The sequence below is a fragment of the Phocoena sinus genome, chromosome 10 (genome assembly GCF_008692025.1).
Source record: "Phocoena sinus isolate mPhoSin1 chromosome 10, mPhoSin1.pri, whole genome shotgun sequence".
Taxonomy (NCBI): domain Eukaryota; kingdom Metazoa; phylum Chordata; class Mammalia; order Artiodactyla; family Phocoenidae; genus Phocoena; species Phocoena sinus.
The window spans coordinates 17,368,524-17,388,877 of NC_045772.1; the positions used below are offsets into that span (position 1 = coordinate 17,368,524).

The 20,354-nt window shown below is 35.7% G+C and overlaps 1 protein-coding gene across 4 annotated transcripts in view; it reads left to right on the forward strand.

Annotated features, from left to right (window-relative positions):
• SLC41A2 (solute carrier family 41 member 2) overlaps positions 1-20,354 on the forward strand; it is a 228,154-nt gene that overhangs the window by 54,496 nt on the left and 153,304 nt on the right. For all 4 annotated transcript variants that reach the window (XM_032646805.1, XM_032646806.1, XM_032646807.1 and 1 more), the window contains exons 4-6: positions 7,630-7,701; positions 10,943-11,087; positions 14,317-14,463. In XM_032646805.1, coding sequence (XP_032502696.1) covers positions 7,630-7,701; positions 10,943-11,087; positions 14,317-14,463 — 364 coding nt within the window. The remainder of the gene's footprint in view (positions 1-7,629; positions 7,702-10,942; positions 11,088-14,316; positions 14,464-20,354) is intronic.

Sequence of the window (20,354 nt, forward strand, 5' to 3'; positions counted from 1 at the left end):
TCCAAATCAACTTTATCTCTCCCTCTTTCACTTCAGTCAAAATTTATTTCTAAAGGTATAATGATTAACTTGAATAATTTCTCCTAGATTTTTATCTTTTCAACAGTAGATATATGTTATAGTAGTATGTTATCTACTATGTTATAGTCGATATTCTTACAGATATATAACAGTAGTATATAATTGAAAAATAAACCAGGTACAGTGACTCTATAAATTGCTGGGTTTAAGATCTGTTATCTGAGGTCTAAAATTTTCTGCTTCTGAATGCTAGATAGAAAAGAGTCAGGAATGATACTCACTGTCCTAATGACAGGATTTTTTAAAAAAGTCTTTAAAACTATTTTCCAGGAGTAAATTGCCTAGCACTTTTCCACTCTAGGCAAAAGTGATTTTTGTTGCCTCAAACCTTTATTCTCTGAAATTACTTTGAAACATTCTACCTTTTTAATTCATTAATTGAAAAAATATTTTTGAGCCCTTTCTATATGCCAAGCACTACTCCGTGTGCTAGGGACTCTGCGATAAACAAACCGGAAAATGTTCCTGCCTTCATTGAGCTCACATTCCAGTGGAGGCATGTGAAGTTGGAAACACCCTCTTTCCCTAATAATTTTACATTAGAGTTCCCATTCAAACTGTGAAACTTCTAAAATAAAGAAGAAAATAGAGCCCCCAATAATGATGTTAATAACTATGGCATAATTTAGGTACCATCACAGTCTCAGTATTATTTCCTAAATTTGGCATAATTCTAAATTATGTGTTCTTGTCATATCCTGATGATTAAATACAAATGAGATTGCATATTTCTATTGTTCTTAATTTTGAGGTATGTTTCTTAAGTTATGAATACCAACCCATAGTCATAGCTTTGTGGAGTGGAACTGCTTAAGTTTAATCTAGAACTGTTTCAATCAACTAGATATTTAGCTCTCTCCCTTCTTTGAAGCTTTATTGAGGTATAATTGACATACAAGAAACCACACAAATTCAGTCTTAATTTGATGAGTTTCAGTACACAGTATGTACCTGTGAAACCATCACCACAATCAAGACTGTGAACAGATGCATCACCCCTGTACATTCAGAAAGATATTAGGGTGTGTGTGTGTGCGTGTGTGTGTGTGCGTGCGTGTTTTAGTATATTGTTTTATTATCAAATATTTCAAGGGTGTAAAATTCTAATAAAGTGGTTGAGTGAAACTTCCCAGAGAATAACATTTACAAAATCTGGATAATAAATTATTTGCAGGCAATGGAAGGTGATCAAAAGCAGGTAGAAACTAGAGTTTACCCTTAAAGACCATAACTACAGTGGGTAAGAGTTGCAAAGTTTGTGGCTTGTTTTGCTTGATGGAATTCCCCAATCCTTGGGTCTCATGTGGTAGAAAACCCACAGTCTTACCAGCTTGAGGTGGCAAAGGTCAGGGAGTCTGGCAAATGAAAAAAAAGAAGAAGAAGAAAAGTAGGCAGAGATGTGAGAGGGTCCCATACTTGAAAGACAAACACACTGGCTAAAACTTATGAGTTTTTGCATTTTTGACTAAGTGCCTTCTGTTACTATGCCCAGCTATAGTGGCAGAAAATTGAAGTTTTGTTGGCTTGAATTATCAGATAACAGAGCTTGGAGGTGACAGAGCAGGTGGAAATTTATGGGGAAATCCCAGCAGCAGAGAACTGCAGAGAGGATGAGCCCCAAAATCTGAATATTAATTCTCTCCAAATCTTTGACTGACCATTAAACTACACAGGTGCAGGGGAGATCCCCAAAAGGCTGGACTAAAAGTTGGTAGCTGAAGGAACCAAGCAGAGATATGAGCTGCTCCACATTGTGGAAGAGACAACAGTTTGTAGTTTGAGTCTAGGCAAATTAACTATTAGAAGGAAAATCCAGTTATCCTCAGAAGAACATAGCATTATCCAGAGTTATTATAACATATTATTACACTGTCTAGTGTTCTACTGAAATCGCTAGATGTGGAAAGAAACACAAAAGTGTGATTCATATTCAGTCAATGGAAAGTGACTCAAATTGGGCCTGGATGTTGGATTTAACAAAATCTTCCAAAACAACTAGTAGAAATATGTTCAAAGAACTAAAGGGAAAAAATGTTCAAAGAATTAAACAAACGTGTCTTAATGAGTGAATGTATCAGATTGGTGATAGCAGAAGAAAGAATTCATGAACTTGAAGATAGATCAATAGAAATTATTCAATATGAAAAATTTAGAGGAAAAAATTGAATAAATATAAGTAAAGCCTTGGATATCTGACAATATAATGATGTTAAACATATATGTGATATATTGGTATACTAAATATGGTAAAATTTTAGTATTTGACAAAACCAGGTAGTGGGAATATAAATGTTATTTTTTAAAAGCATAAAAGCAATTACTGCTGAATGAAATTCTCTTTTTAAAATTAAACTTTATTGAAGTATAATTTACATGTAATAATATATGCCCATATTAAGCATACAGTTTGATGAGTTTTGACAAATATATTAAATGTGTAACTATCACCACAAACAAGATATAGAATATTTCCCTCACCCCAAAAAGTTCCCTTATGCTCCTTTGCTGTTAATCCCACTGCCAGGTAATCCCTCTGGGCTCAGGTAATCACTGCCCTTTCAATCACTAGTTTAGGATTTCATATAAATAGTATCATAGTTTTTCTCATTGATTATTCGAATGACAGTGTTTGCCAGGTTTCTCCATTATAAAGTTACATTTTACCTCTTGATATATTACTAAATAACCTGTAGGAAGGTACTTTGAGACTGCAGACATATCCTGTTACTTAACAAACTTTAGCCAATTATCTTAGCATATATTAATGATTTTTGTCTGAATCCATTTTTACATTGAAGGCTGCTGAATTGTCATTTTCTAACTGTTATTCCTTCTACATTTATTACTTAGCATTCTACTAAGGAAAAGATCTCCCTGTCTTTCTTATCTCCCTCTCTTCCTCCCTCCCTCTTTCTCTCCCTCCTCTCCCTTACCTCTATCTATCTACCTATCTATCTATCTATCTGTCCATCCATCCATCCATCCATCCATCCACCCACCCACTCTCAGTATGGACTCAATAGACTCTTATTTTATTCAATGGGTCATAATCCATTACTGCTGTTATTCATTTTGATGCCCAGATTGTCTCAGATTTGGCTAGGGGGAAGCCCTTTCAAACTGGTTCCTGTGTTGTTTTGACATGCCCTTATTATGTTTTGAGTACTTTGTTACTTTCTGGCATAAGATATTCCAGGCTCATCTTATACTTCCCTGTCCCAGCCCTGGAACCAGCCATTTCTCTAAGGAGCCTGGTTTTAGTGGGGAATAGTATTTAGAGATTTTAGGCTTTTTAAGCTGAGTAGTTCCTTACTACTTCTAGATTCCACATTTATGGTATTTTCTTCTATCATTTTAACTGATATTTTTAAAGGACTTTATGCTTATTTATTTTATGTAATAAAGTTTAACATCATAACTACCCAAGAAGTACCATTTTCACTAACACTAATATTTTACAGGACTGTTTGCATATTTCTAAATTTGATTTGTGGTCTTCATGAGAGAGGTCATTTAGTCAAATCTTCATACTTTGTGCAAGACTGCCAATGTGTCCTTCTAGATAGATGAGAATCAACCTTAAATCAACCTTAAAACTTCAGAAGAGCAGATTTTACAGCCTCTGGGGAAAACGTACCAATAATCAGTGGCTAACACTCAAGGATTATATGCATTTTATGCTCACTTCTCTAAAGGGAAACATTTTTTTCCTAAAAGCCTTTCCCCACTTTCTTCCCATTTCTTTGTTTTCCTTCTACTCTTTCCACTTTTTTTTATTCTTCCTGTTATTCTCTTCCAAATGTTTAGTGTCTTACTGGATATAGGCCATTTTTTAGCTACTCTCCAGTTCCTTATATTTTTAGAGTGGTCTTAGTTTATGTTATGATTTTCATCTTAATGCTCTTTGAATTTTAATGTTATTTATGTTGTAGGACCTACATTTAGACAAAAAGCTGAGATTATTTCTTTTTCTAGTTGCCAGTGTTTTAATTCACCAATTAATGTTTTTAAATAAAATTTCTCATTATACCAGTACTGTTTTTTCAGTGATGAAAATTTGAAAAATTCTCTAAAGAACAAAGAAGAAAATAAAAATCATCCATAGACTCATCACCCAGAAATAACAATAGTTTTTTTTTAATATACCTATTTTTTGACCTCAGACGTAGAGAATGGACTTGAGGACATGGGGAGGGGGAAGGGTAAGCTGGGATGAAGCGAGAGTATAGCATTGACATATATACACTACCAAATGTAAAACAGATAGCTAGTGGGAAGCAGCCGCATAGCACAGGGGGATCAGTTCAGGTGCTTTGTGACCACCTAGAGGGGTGGGATAGGGAGGGTGGGAGGGAGGCGCAAGAGGCAAGAGATATGGGGATATATGTACATATATAGCTGATTCACTTTGTTATACAGCAGAAACTAACACAACATTGTAAAACAATTATACTCCAATAAAGATGTTTAAAAAAATTTAAAAATAAAGACTAATACTTCAATGGAGACTTTCAGTACCCTTGTTTCAAGTATTTACATATTAAACGTACATTTTCTAGTATCAATTTTAGTAACTATATTTGTATATGTGTAACTATATTTGTGTGTATATAACAATTATAATAACTATATTTGTATTTATATTTCAAAGTCATCTCAACCCACTTTTATCTTTAGCCCCAGTAAATCTTGGGTCCTACCTGTAACTCATATACTTGAGGGTCAGACAAATAACATACACATTTATGGAGGGGAAGGGTGTAGGGATTATAAAAAGTAGAGACTGCAGACTCCACCTAAAGGCGTTCAGCTTCAGAAAGTTAAAACCGCTGTGTTGGCCAAACAGAGCATATCTTCAGGCTGTTGGCTATCTCAGCTCTACTCTTTCCTAAAAGGCTAGTTAGTATATCTGCAGAAATAGTGGCCTGTTTTTCTGGTACTTTAAGATAGATGTGATTTAAATAAATCTGGATTGCACAGAAGTCTTTATCAGATCTTGCCCTAATGTACTTTATCACCTTCCAAGTTCTTAGTTTCTCTAGCTGAGCACCATCAGGTCAACTAATCTAATAAAAATAGATCCAACAGGGCTTCCCTGGTGGCGCAGTGGTTGAGAGTCCGCCTGCCGATCCAGGGGACACGGGATCGTGCCCTGGTCCGGGAGGATCCCACGTGCCGCAGAGCGGCTGGGCCCGTGAGCCATGGCCGCTGAGCCTGTGCTCCACAACGGGAGAGGCCACAATAGGGAGAGGCCCGCGGACAGCAAAAAAAAAAAAAAAAAAAAAAAAAAAAAGATCCAGCAAAAGCCTTTAGATGGAACATTCATGCTTCTCCCTTGCTACTCTGAAAAAATATAGATAGTTCACATTAATCCTAGGCTCTGGACAGTAGGGTGGGTTAGCCCGCGTCTTGGTGCAGTTTTTACAAGTTGGAGGCAACTAGGGTCAATTTTCTGTGTCTTACCATACCCCACCCTAATGCCCATACCATAACTGTTTTTCCTAACTATGGAAATGGGTCAACATTTCTCTAGTTTTATTTTCTTTTTTAAATTCTTCTAAAAGTCTTTTCTTTGTAAAAAGTTACTGTTTGTGAATATATTCTACTTTTTAAATTTCACATCATAAATTATATTTCATAAATATGAAATATATTTTATTTCACATCATACTTCAACTTGCTATTTATTATTTATCTTACACTAAAAGGATTACAGGTTCAGAGACTCCTAGACTGGAAGGGACTTAGAGATTGTGACCATCATCATTTATAATACAATTAACTGAATAATGTGAAGTTGCTCTGTCAGTTGGGTTTGGTCAGGAAAACAGAGCCATGTTATGTATTGTGGAAATAAGGAGTTGAATAGACCAATCTGGGCTTACACAAATGTGGGAGAAGTTGAAGTAGGAGGATCAGAGAAACAACCTGAAGCACTGGAGTAGGGGAAGAAAGCCATGGGTGTGTGGTAGTGAAGAGATCTGGATGCTACTGTATCTGACCAATGAGACCTTCCAAAAATAATGGCCTCTCCTCCTTCACTTCTGCCTTTCAAATCTTAGGCAAGGTCTTCTCACTGGCAGGCTGTAAGCTGAAGCTCTAGAGAAGGGGATTTTGAGGCATGTCACTGCAGGCATCACTGGTAGTGATGATAGCAAGTGAATCTGGCACAGCTGCTTACCTAATTCATGGTGCTCATTCATTCTGTCATCTTCACCTTTCTTAATCTTGTCCTAGACCATGATGAATGTGTGTCTCCATTGATCATCAAGCAGTCATGGAGTCTTGACATCTTGTACTTTTTCACAGAATCATTTTAGATTGCTTCCTATACCTACAGACATCTTTCTAAAAGTTATAAAAAAGTAACTAATTTCTCTCATACCTATTTCTTGAACACTAAACCCGAGATAGGTTCACTCTTTAAACATTGCTTATACTTTGTTCACTAGAGCAGAGACTCAGGTTGCTAGAGCTGCAAACACAAATTTTATCAATAATTTAGACTTTCAGGCTTAGGAAGGAAATAATACAAGTAAAGACAGCAGGAATAATTATTCTGAAACACTGAGAAATCTTAATATGTGCATTTACTTGATACTTTGAGACTACAGTCGAGAGTGAAGTTAGAGAATAGAATGTTTTCCAGATTGATACAGGAAGTGTTGATGTAGCACTTAACCTGTTGGTTTGAAGCCAGTGAACTAAACTCTAGTTTGTCCATGGTTAACTGCCCATAAATAATTACCCTTATATATCTCCCACTTTACCCATTCATCTGTCTTCAGTGAACAACCATATAATGAATAATTGAAACCTGGCTTAGTATATTTTTAATGATTATTGCTTTCCAAATGTCTGCATTAGAAAAACTTATCAGTTTTGGATATATATTTTTTGAATCCTAAGTGGTTGAGAAGTATGATTTAGCTTATAGAGCAATTGAATATGTGAATAATAATATTATTTTTTGGAGGCTATTCTTTGATTTAGCCAACAGATGTATACATTTTGATAGTGAAGTACATTATCAAAATTCATATGTGAACTGAATGAATTTTTTATTGATAACAATTTTGGTCATGACTCAAATATAAATTATGTACATATGAATGATTTATTTATATCGGTTTTTTTGTCAATAATTCTTGAAATTACATAAGTTTCATGATGTGGAATTAAACGCTAGCAGCTAAAAATTATGTAATTATTTATGTTAGGCCTCAGTAGACAAAATTTGGCATGTTAGTATGACACTTGATGTTAGTTGTAAGATAACATCAGCGGGCAGGTAGATAGTACTAACTGGCCCACTAGTTCTTATGAGCTAGTAATTAAGTTAAAAAAATTTTTTTTTCTAAACGTCCCAGGCTAGCTGAGTGTGAGATGCAAGACTTGTAGTGAATTTAAAATTATATTTAACGTGCAATGTGAGCTCATCGAGTATACCAAAGGATTATTTTTGGCTTTAAGACTTCATATGCTGTTTAAACAGAGTACAGAGCATGTGGATTATTCAGTGAAACGTGAAACTATCCATCTTAACAGGTAAATATTGGGAAGATGGATTCACCCATTGAAAAGTGGAACTTAATAATTGGCAACTTGGCTTTAAAACAGGTAAGTGATACATATATTTGTTTACAGATCTTGAGCTTTACCTGTAAGAATGGAATAAATGTTAGTGCTCTTAAGTCTACCATTTAATTGTTTCAGGGAACCTAAAATAATAATTGGGTACTATGAACAAGTGATAGAATAAATGGATACCCATGGCTTCTGAAAGTTTTCTTTTTCTAGAAACTGATCAGATTCTTCTAAATATGAAAAATGTATAACATGCAAAATACAGAATAAATATATTTGAGTTAATATCTGTACAATAAATATTTAGCACTTCATGGCTTAGGTGCTGTTTTTCTACTTTGATATTTTTTAAAGTAAATCCTCTATTTAATTAAACTCAGCTTTTTAAATATATTATGGTAAGATGTTTGTTTAAGATGAATTTTTCTTAATTTGTTAATGTTATCAGTGTTAATATAAATGAGCACATTAAATTGTCAATTACATATACATGAATTATATATAGATTACCTACAGTTCTTTCTAATCTCAGGGGAATATCTCTTTCTCTCCCACCACCCTCTCCTATCCCCAAGACACAAGACTGCAGCCCCCTAGCACCTCTTTAGCAAGTGCAAGCTTAGGAAATGCTCACTAATTTTAATGTTAGTTCAACTAGGACATAATGTTGAGAATATGTGGCAAACAGTTTATTTCATGTAATGTTCAAAGACAAAGAAATAAAGGAAATTTTGGAATATAGGCTTTAAAACAATATCTTTGCAACTGCTTCTAAGATCACAGGGATAGAAATAAGAAAATCTGGTATCTAATCTCAGCTCTAACATTAACTAGCTATATAACCTTCGTTAACTTAACCTTTCTGTGCTTAATTTTCCTCTTCTTTTCCACAGTATTGCACTAGAGACGTGCATGATCCTTTTCAGCTCAAAACTGTAGGAATCTATGCTGGAGTAAAAACCAAAATATCTAACAACCAGTAGACAACTATAAATTAATATATAAATTAAAATTTGAAAATATATTCCATTTTTTTCTTTAAATACCCTAAATTCTTACTAAGTTATATGAATTGTACTATAAATTATTCATCAAATTATTCTAATAATTTTCCATCTCTGCTCTTAATTTTTCCTTTCACTCTTAGTCTCCACCCTTCCCTTGTCATCCTCTCTCCCCACAACTGTTGGTCAGGATGGGAGCCAGTGATGGCCGGGGATCCACTGATCCTAGTTGCCACAGCCTGAAGTCTGTGCCTTTGTCTCACTCCACCAAGGATGCATGAGAAACAGGGAACCCCACACAGGCCCATCAGGACATAGTCGGTGCCAGCCAGTGAGGCAGCAACTGGTTGGAGCCCAGTTACCTGTGGACAGAAGCAGAGGGGAGAAGAAAACAAGGTCAGGTGGTGGGTGGCGGTTGTGCTATCTCTGAAGCTTTATCTGCTAAAGCTCATGAGGGAGTAGATGGCGTGGGGAGGGGCGTGGGATGGGTTAGCAGTGTTCCTTCAACTAGAGGCTAGTTATGGAGGATAGAGGTGGGGAGCGATGGAAAGGACAGAAGAGGCTTATGCTGGCATTAGCTGGGGTGTGTTCTTCTGACTATTAAATAGGATCCCAAGCAGATGATCTGTCACAGATTTCTTCACAATTGTACACAGTGGCCACCTCAACCTGTCCATAAATTGTCAAATAAAGCAAAGTTCCCAATCCCACTGAAGAATCATTACCTCACCAGGAGAGATGTGCCTTGCGCTCACATGTATTTATGGCTCCTGTTAACTTCCCCAGCTACTCCTTAACCCAGACCCTGCTCTCCTCTTGCGTACAACTGGGCATTTCCTTTGCAGGTTTACAGAATAGGACTTATTTACCTCAGGGGTGTGTGTGTGTGTGTGTGTGTGTGTGTGCACATATGCTGTAAGTCTTACATAGGCTCCCTAGCTCTGTATTTCATTTCCAAGAAGTAAAAGCACTATATTTTATTTCTAAGAAAAACCTTGGAATCACAGTGCTAGAATTTAAATTATTAATTAATTTTATTTCTTTTACATACCATATTATTTACTAATGAGTAAGAGAATGCCGAAGTATCTTAGCAACTGGTACAACCATAATGGTGCTTTACAGCTTGACTCTCAGCTCTGAATCTGCTGTAATGAGAGATGTGGGGCTGGAATCTAGGATATCTGGACTTGCTGGCCCAGGCTTTTCCATTAATTTGCTCTATGACAAGATCAGACTGCTTGGGTTTTTCACCTGGAGCCCTGGGTTCCAGTACATGGATTGGCTTCAGAGAGTCTAAGCGCCCAGAAGTTCTACTCAAAATATTGAATGCATCTGTGTTTTCGTGGAGGGAAGAATCTATAAAATTTTTGCCAAATTGTCAAAGGAGTCTATGACACAAACACAGTTAAGAATCAGTGAACTGGAGATTCCTTCAGGGTTTCTTTTTTTTCTTCAGGGTTTCTTTTAGCTCTAGCATTCGACTAACAGGATTCTAAAAGTAGTTGCCTTTTTTTTTTTTCTGAGGGTTGCTTTGTGCCACCACTGTGGGAAGTACTTTATATATTTATGTAATTCATTTAAATATCAAAATAACCCTTTCATGTTCGATATGATCATTATCATTTTTCAGATTAGGAGCTAAGGTTTTTATAGCACTAATCACAATTGTGACTATTTGTGAGGTTATTTTTTAATGTCTGTCCCTCGCATTGACCAAGAGCTCTGTGAGGGCAGGAAATAAATCTATTTTGACCACTGTTGTAGCCCAACACTAAGCATAGCACCTTGTACATAGTAGATCCTACATTAATGCTTGTTGGATTAATAAATTTAAATAGCTTGCCACAAGATTAAGTGGTCTAGCTAGGAATCAAACTCTTATCATTTGATTGTAGAGTCCAATCTTTTGCCAATACTGTGTCTAGAGTCAGACTTCAGTTATGTGGATTGGGTACTTTTCAATCTTCAGGTTGGTATTTTTTTAGGTGATCTGTGGGTTACACCATCAAAGTCACTTAGGATGCTTGTTAAAAATAGATTCCTAGATCCCATTCCATACCTACTGCTGCCAGATCAGGGCACTTTGAGAACCCATCACCTTAGGGAATAGTAAAATAAAATACAGTAGCTTCTTCAAAAGGTAAGGCAGCTCAATTACCATATACAATACTTTCTTCTGACTCCTTGTGTGCATATTTACATCATAAAATAAAAAATGCATTTTCAAAATGAATAATTCTGTTGGATTTTATTAAAACTTTTTTAAGGTTCAAGCAACAGTAGTTGGCTTTCTAGCAGCTGTGGCAGCAATTATATTGGGCTGGATTCCAGAGGGAAAATACTATCTTGATCATTCCATACTTCTGTGCTCTAGCAGTGTAGCAACTGCCTTCATTGCATCTCTTCTGCAGGGTAAGTAAATTTATAAATGTCTACTCTATAATATTTTACTTTCTAATTATTTATTTTCCATGTTAACTATTTTTATTTAAATGGTACTTGTTCATTATAAAAAACAGAGAAAAGTTACCTACAAACTTTTAAAATAGATTATTTCAGATATATTTATATATATTATACGTAATCCTTAGTATAGAGCAAGCTTTCTGAGGTTGTGTCCCAGCTTTAGGTCCCCTGGTGCAGCTCCCAGACAAGATCAGGAAAATAGTCTAGATACTCATTTGTTTCTGTAAGTTAAATTAATTGAGACTCTCCTGTCTGGAAATCGTGCAGAGGATTTACCAGCTTGTCATTTGAGTAACAAGTATTCCAGGAATTCTGAGTTTTAAAAGCAGTCCCTCTGGGTTTCCCTGGTGGCACAGTGGTTAAGAATCCACCTGCCAATGTGGGGGACACTGGTTCGAGCCCTGGTCCAGGAAGATCCCACATGCTCCAGAGCAACTAAGCCTGTGCGCCACAACTACTGAGCCTGCGCTCTAGAGCCCACGCGCCACAGCTACTGAAGCCTGCATGCCTAGAGCCCATGCTCCGCAACAAGAGAAGACACCACAATGAGAAGCCCACGCACCACAACGAAGAGTAGCCCCGCTCACGGCAGCTAGAGAAAGCCCACGTGCAGCAACGAAGACCCAACACATCCAAAAATAAATAAATAAATAAATATTTTTTTAAAAAGCAGTCCCTCTGTTGAAATTTTTTAAAGTTTCAGATTTCAAAAAAATTCCTTTACTGTTTCTGTGGCAATACAAGTATAACCATATGCTTAACACAGCATATTGTTGGCTATAGAATGTTAAAGAGCCAGAAGGTTTTAACGTTTAACTACGTTAAACGTTAGTTATAACATTAATTATAAAAAATTATAATTTTTTTAGTTGGGATATCATTCTTTATATTGATTTATTAATATCAACTTTACACTAGAGAACTTATTATGGAACAGTAATCATAAAGACTTGGTAAGTTTTATTTTATGATTGCCATCTTCTCATTTTAGATCACCAGCAAGGTTAAATATGGAACACTCTACTGTCAGGTGATCATACAACAAAGCTAACTTTTTCGGCTAGGTTCTGGTAATTTAGAAACTCTTATTAAAATTAAGACCTGACTGCCAAAATATTTTCAAGCATTTTATTTTAGTACTTAAATTGTACCAGGGGTAGTTTCTTGTCTTTATAATAGAATTACTAGAATTGAATGGTGTTAACACTGGTGAAAGCATAGTGAAGTTATGCTATTGGGAAACTAATTTCTGGTTAAAAAAAAAGTGTTAAAGCATTAGCACTCTGTTTCTTTAGGCTCATTTGCTTCTGTTTTCTCTCTAATATTGTTTCATTTAGAAAAAATTGTTTAAAACTTTTCAGACTAACAAGTATTTGTATTGCCTGTGATTTTTAAAACCATAAAAATTCAGATTTTTAAAATATATTTGTTAGCCTTCTTACTTTTAATAATGTGTGTTCTAATTTTATGATAACTTGACCTTTATATATGTAGAGCAGATACTATTGACCACCTTTGTAGGTGAGAAAACTGACTTAGGTAAGGTGACTTGTCCCATTTCATCAGCTTGTTCACAGAAAAGTCATAATTAAAACCCATTTCCTGCCTCCCAGCTCTTTCCACCGGTCCATGATGGCAAAATATTTGTTTTCAGCTGAAAAGTTATAGACAAAATTCTTTCATAGGAGAACTTTCCACATTGATCTTTAAATGTGCTGATTTTGAAAAAAAAATTATATGATCACATCTTGACTGATTATTGTATAATATGTTTAAGTTTTTTTCCTGCTATTGTTTTTTTCTGTTTACAATGATATTATGGGAAAGGTAAGTCCATAGATTGAAAAAGCCTACAGAATAAAAGATGTGAGACATTGAACAAAAATTCTACTTTCGATAATTTGGCTTTACGGGGTAGTAGAAAAAACAGTTACTTACAAGCTATGTGACCTTATGCAAGAATTTAAACCTACTCCTAGGACCTCAGTTTTATTATCTATAAAGTGAGTATGTTAGAATAAAATCATTTAGAGTCATTTTCAGTCTAAAAATGCAGTGAGATTCTGGTTTTTGTCTATAGCCATATTTAGGCTTCCATATTGATTTATGGTTAGCACATAAATGAACTAATCTTAAATATTTTCTGCCCTGCATCCTCTTAAATGTGTTGGCATGAGAAAATCTATATAATCGGGTATGGCTGTAATGCTATCATTTTTCTCCCATTTCTATATTCAAGAATATAAGGATTTAAAAGTATAAGTACACAGTCACATTTTCATCTTCTGTTGTTATAGGTTCATAGACAGAAACTTGGGGTTTAAAGAATATCCTTTACAAAGACTGCTTCTTGTATTCTGGCCTGCAGTGTTCAAAATTTAATTACTTCCCTCTTCTTAATACTTCAACACTTTTTAATAATAAAATGAAGCAAGCATTTCTGGCTACCACTATGTAAACAAATCTGGTTTTGTTGGCCTTCTTCCCAATTGCTATGTGTATAAATATGACTCATCTTTTTATTTATTTATTTATTTTAAATTTATTTATTTTTGGCTACATTGGGTCTTCGTTGTGGTGCGCAGGCTTCTCATTGCGGTGGCTTCTCTTGATGCGGAGCATGGGCTCTAGGTGCGCGGGCTTCAGTAGTTGTCATTCGCAGGCTCAGTAGTTGTGGCGCATGGGCTTCGTTGCTCCGCGGCATGTGGGATCTTCCCAGACCAGGGCTCACACCCGTGTCTCCTGCGTTGGCAGGTGGATTCTTAACCGCTGTGCCACCAGGGAAGTCCTTAAGTATGACTCACCTTTCTTTGACATTGTCATACTTTATTTGAGGGTTAAAATAAAATCTTTGACTTTGATACACATGAATACATTACATCTAAGACATGCATGTTACTAAATTTGGAACTTTAATGTTATTTTACAGTAGCTCTTCAGGTCTCTAAATGCAACATTGAACTTCTCAGATCTTTTGTGATCCCCACTTGGAATTTGTTGAAAGACATTTTGCCAAAGCATTCAAGTAAAATGTTTTGTTTGCTTTAGTCAGCTTATCTAAGCAGTCTAACCGGAAGTGATACACTGTTTGTCTAGCCTATGTATTTCAATATTTCGGGGGATTGATTTTCTTTAAATTATAGCAGAAAAAGTAATGAGCTTTATTTTTTTCTAGGAATAATAATGGTTGGGGTTATCGTTGGTTCAAAGAAGACTGGGATAAATCCCGATAATGTTGCTACACCCATTGCTGCTAGTTTTGGCGACCTTATAACTCTTGCCATATTAGCTTGGATAAGTCAGGGTTTGTACTCCTGTCTTGGTAAGTTGACTTGAAATTAACTATAATGCATTATTCAGAGTCTCTTTAAATAAATATTGTTGCAGCAATGTCATGACTCCGTGGTGGCCTTCATCTGTGTTAGAACTGTAGTTGAGGCTGGTTAGAACAATAACTGTTACTTGTTGTACACCTACTATGTGTTGTGGTTCTCACATAGTTTTCTCTTCTTAAAAAGTTTAAAACTCAAAAGATAAGGATTATCATTTCTAATTTCAGATGAGAAAACCGAGGATCATAAAGGTTATGTGTGTTACCCACTGTTGGTAGGAAGGTTGAACACAGATCTGTCATAGTCTGTGAATTCTGCCCTTTCCTCTGAATGTGTAGCCACTGATGGTTCAACCCACAGGATTCTGATATGTGTGTTGCACTGTTATCTCAAAACATAAGGTTATGGTGGAGTTTGAAATTTAGTGATTTTTCCACCTTTCAGAAACCAACGTGGCAATTAATACAACCAAAAATCACCATGAAAATGAGCCTGAGTGCTGTGTGAATTTGGAGTCATCTTATATATGTGATTCCTGATAATAGTAATAGGGTATTTATAGAATGTAATGGATTGTTTTAATGCAAATTTATACCATGTGGCTATTGTCAATGTAGATGTATATGATTTGTGAGCATAGGTTTAGTGCTAAAAGTTGGTTGTAGTTTCATTTTTTTTTGATGCCAAATTTTTAAAAAATTAAAAGAAAACAGAAACCCACAGTAATACAAAAAAAAAAAAAAAGAGCGAGAGAGACAGAAAGAGAGAGAGTTTATAAGCCAAGCCAGAAGCAAACATTTAATCACATATCCTCATATATTTTCATGGATTCTAGACAGAGTTATGGTATACTTTAGAATAAATCTAAAGTATATTTGGTTTGTAGAAGTAAGAGTCTCAGATAAAATGTTTTTGAACTGGGCTTCCCTGGTGGCGCAGTGGTTGGGAGTCCGCCTGCCGATGCAGGGGACACGGGTTCGTGCCCCGGTCTGGGAGGATCCCACATGCCGCGGAGCGGCTGGGCCCGTGAGCCATGGCCGCTGAGCCTGCGCGTCCGGAGCCTGTCCTCCGCAACGGGAGAGGCCACAACAGTGAGAGGCCCGCGTAACGCAAAAAAAAAAAAAAAAAAAAAAAAAAAAAAATGTTTTTTGAACTAAAGAGAGGGCTTTAACCTGTCAAAGGCAGTCATTTTCTACTACTTTTGGAGATATCAAGAGAAGTTTCATGTAGTATATAAAGTTACCATAAATTATTTAATGACATAAAAACAATACTCATTAAGACTTGATATGTATGTTAAAGGAAAATTCTCATATAGAAGATAAGATGTGTCTAGTTGAAGTAAGGAGAAGACAGTAAATGATCAATGGCCCAAACGTAAGATCTTGTTCTCATAAAAAAGAACAGTGTATTATTTGCAGACTTGGGTACTTAAATTACCATGATGTCAGCTGCCTGCCAAATACCAGGGTGTCTCCACCAGTTGAAGCCATTGAAGAATGTTACCATAATAAATATGACAATTGTTATAATTATACAGACTATTACGATATTCCATAAGATAAATCAACTTCTGAGGAATTTATTTTTTAAAATTACACAAGTGATAAACTCCTTATAAAAGACTTAATGTGTTACTCTCTAAAGCTTTCAATATTTTGAGTGTTACAGATGATATATTAGTAGTTTAACTAGATCAGGAAATTTAAAAAGTGAAATGTAATGAGACCATAATTTTGTAAAATAATTTTATTATTAAATATTGCTTAGCCTTTTCTAGGCCTTTACTTGTCTTCTGAAAGTTGACTCAAAGTAATTCAAGATGAACTAATTAATGAACTAATTAAGGGTTTTTACATTTACATTTACCCTTAATGAACTAATTAAGGGTCTTTTACATTTCATCTGTATCATTTGTTTCCTTAAAATTATATTTTTTAATGAGCTACTGATTGATTCCTCAGTTAATTTAAAGGTGTTTCTGAAGTGCCAGTTTGGGATTTCTACAATAAAGTGTTTGCATTTTGAGCACTAGGGGGCCTCATAGGACCAGCAGTTGGAAGCCTCTTATTGGAGGTATTCTGAACACAGAGATTAGGCATGGGCATACTTAAATTCCAAGATCCCATTCATCCTGCTGAGTGGGATGCCTAGCTCTTGGAGACAGAGTTCAATTCTTGAACTATATTGGAAATACTTAGCTGTCTTTAGAGATAAAAAGAGGATTTCATGGCAGCCATACACTTTGGTTATAAATAGAGGCCATGAATTATGTGGCTCTCAAAGAATTGGACATTGAGAAAAGTCTCACTTAACTCCTCACTTAGAGCTTTGGATATTCAGAAATGACTGAACGGCTCCGCTGGCGTTCTGTTAGCTTCGGTCGGTACAAGCTCACTCTACATTCATTCAGTGTGCTTTCTTTCACTCCTGATAAAACGTGCTGATTTCTGATATCTGAAGTAAATATGGAATTTCCCCCCTTCTCACCTCTCCAGTTCTCCAAAAAAGGACAAAAGAAACAAAGCTTTGTTTACTGTTACTGACTTTATTTTTGTAGTCACCCTGCGAGGAAGTCTTTATTGCTTAGTGAACAAGGTTAAAGTTTTAACTTGGTGTTCAGGCCTCCTGGAGTCTTCCTTCTCAAGCTCCTGCCTGCTCCTCCCTTTCTTGTACCTCTTGCCTTTCTTGTACTCCAGCCAAACTCAGCCATTTACTGATTCTCATACGCCACCTGTGATTTTTGTCTTTTCTTTCTTATGTCATTCCCCTCCTCCATGAAGGCCAGTCAGAATTCTCATTTTTCAAAACTAAATTCATAAATTTCCCTAATCTTAGGTAACTTTTTCTCCTCTGAATTCCTATAGCACTTTATTGACACTTCTCTTAAGTCATTCTTTATATTTGGCCAGTCATTATAGCTTTTTAAGTAAATGTAGTATCTTCCCTCTTGAGGACAAAACTGTGTCTTTATTTTATTTATTTGTTTTGTTGACTCCATAGTGCCATATACATAGTAGATGTTAAATAAATAACACTTCACCAAATGTTTTATTCCTTTTGAAAGCTATCCAATTAATGTGAATAGAAATTATTTAGGAAGTGGTATATGTATGGAAAATGAAGGAGAGTTATCCCTCTAAATGACTTTGCCACAGTACCTGTCCAATAACATAATAGATTGTAATGAAAAAATGATCCTTTCAATGAGGACATAGTATTAGGAAAATAGAGTATACTGCCTTAGCAGAAAGTATTTAGACGTTAGTGTCACCATAAAAAAATAAAAATGGCAACATGTGGCTAGAAAAAATCTATTTCAAATGAAAACAGAAGAGGAGGGACTTCCTTGGTAGTCCAGTGGTTAAGACTTCAACTTCCAATGCAGGGGACACAGGTTCAATCCCTGGTTGGGGAGCTAAGATCCCACATGACTCACAGCCAAAAAACCAAAACATAAAGCAGAAGCAATATTCTAACAAATTCAATAAAGACTTTAAAGAAAAAAATAGTCCATATAAAAAAATAATCTTAAAAAAAAAGAAAATAGAAGAGGAAATAGAAAGTCAGTTTAGAGAGTAATCTAAGCTCTAGATTATGATATGCTTAGGTATGACTTGTAGAGAAAGTATAAAGGCATTTATTCATCCATATGGTAATCTTTAAACATGTAGTTATTTTTAAAAACTATTATAAGGACCTAACATTGGGTCAGTAACTGAAATACCTGTACACAATGATTGTTGCCTTTTCTTTTTCTTGTATGCATAATTTTAAGAGGATTTTAAAGACTCTTTTTCAATTTTTTATAACTACATGGCTATATAATTCTTGTATGTACATGATATATACTGATTTGAAAAATTATCAGCTTTTCTGTCTTTAGGCAAGATCTGAGAAGCAAAATGTTGATTCATTTCTCATTCCTCAAGGTTAACTTTAAAAAGATGGCCTAAGAAGCAATAAGCTCTAAGAGCAATAACAGTCCGCCTCAGATTGTTACTTGGGTCCTGTGAAGACTAACAGGGATGTGCCATCTGGTTATTTACAAAACATTCTAGAGTATCACTGCCTTGATGTGGTGATGTAAGTAGAATGTAAAATTATCGTGCATGTCACTCTTCTACAGAGTTCTGTAGCACTGTATGATCTCAGTTTAGAGTGATTCCTAGAAGGCCAGTCTACTGAGGAAATTCTGATGGTTATTATAAAGGGCATTTTAAAAAGTGTTTACAACTTTCCATGCCCATTGCTTTCTTGTTTGCACACGAACAGCTAATAGATAAAAATGTCACTCATAGCAGCTACATATTTCAGAAGAATTTAAGGTGAAAATAATGAATGCTATTAATGAAATTATGTAACAGCAGTTACAAAATGCCACCAACAATCTAGATAAATGTGAAAGCCATGAATCAAAAAGATGGCAGTTATGTTTCGCAGTTAAGTGGAATCATAGCAGTTTGAACCACTTTAGCCGTGTTAATCCTTACCTTTCTGTAGTTTACCTGTATCATGGAATCAGTACCAAGGTACACAGACATTAATTAGGCTTAAAATTCTACAGTTTTATCTATAGTCCTGTATTCATTTCCATTGCTGCTGTAACAAATTACCACAACCTTGTGGCTTAAAACAACAGTAATTAATTTTCGTACATTTCTGGAGGTCAAAGTCCAAAATGAGTTTGTTATTCAGGGCTAAAATGAAGGTGTCGGCAGGGCTTGTTCCTTCTGGAGGTTTCAGGGGGAATCGTTCCTTAACTTGTTTCATTTTCTGGTAGCCGCTAGCATTCCTTGGCTTGCAGCCACATTACTGATCTCTTTTGTGGTCACATTATTTTGTCTTCTGTAGTCAAATTCCTGTCTACACCCTGCCTATAAGTACACACCTGTGATTACTTTAGGGCTTACTCAAATAATCCAGGATAATCTCCCTATTTCAAAATCCTTGACTTAATCACATCTGCAAAGCCCCTTTTTGCCATATAAGGTAACATTCCCTGGTTCTGGAGATTAGGATGTGGATGTCTTTGAGGACCATTATTCAGCCTACCACATTACACAAGATGATATCCCCAGAAATTAATACAAAATATTATTTTGACTAGGGTCTTTTAAATGTATTTAATTTAGAAGGCAGACACTTTTAGGTTTTGATATTAATGCAGAAGTTCATGGTTGGCTTTTTTTTTTTTTTTTTTTTTTTTTTTTTTTTTGCTGTCCGCGGGCCTCTCACTGTTGTGGCCTCTCCCTTTGCGGAGTACAGGCTCCGGACGTGCAGGCTCAGCGGCCATGGCTCACAGGCCCAGCCGCTCCGCGGCATGTGGGATCTTCCCAGACCGGGGCACGAACCCATGTCCCCTGCATCGGCAGGCGGACTCTCAACCACTGCGCCACCAGGGACGCCCCATGGTTGGCTTTTAATCAACCAGTTTCCCTCACTGATTGTGTCATTAGTGGTTTTCTAAAAGTAATTCTTTAATTATCTATAAAACACCAATATATCCTAAAAAGAGGAATATTTTAGCACCTTTCTCTTTTTGTATATTTGTAATTTCCACCTAACTATTGGATTAGAATTTAGCCAGGGAAAAGGTAAGAGGGTCCTATACAATTAAACATACGATTTAATTTGGTGGGAGTGGGCATGTTAGATTTGCAGGAAATTGAAATAGAATACATTTGCAGTAAATCATTTTAGAAATTTTGATTTTACCATGGCTTTCCCATTCTTTTTTTTAATGTTAGAAAATTTTATTTGGAGATAATTTTAAACTTATAGAATAGTTGCAAAAATAAAATAGTACAAAAAACCCTGTATACCCTGTACCCATGTTCACCAAATGTTAACATTTTACTCCATTTACTTTATCTTTTAT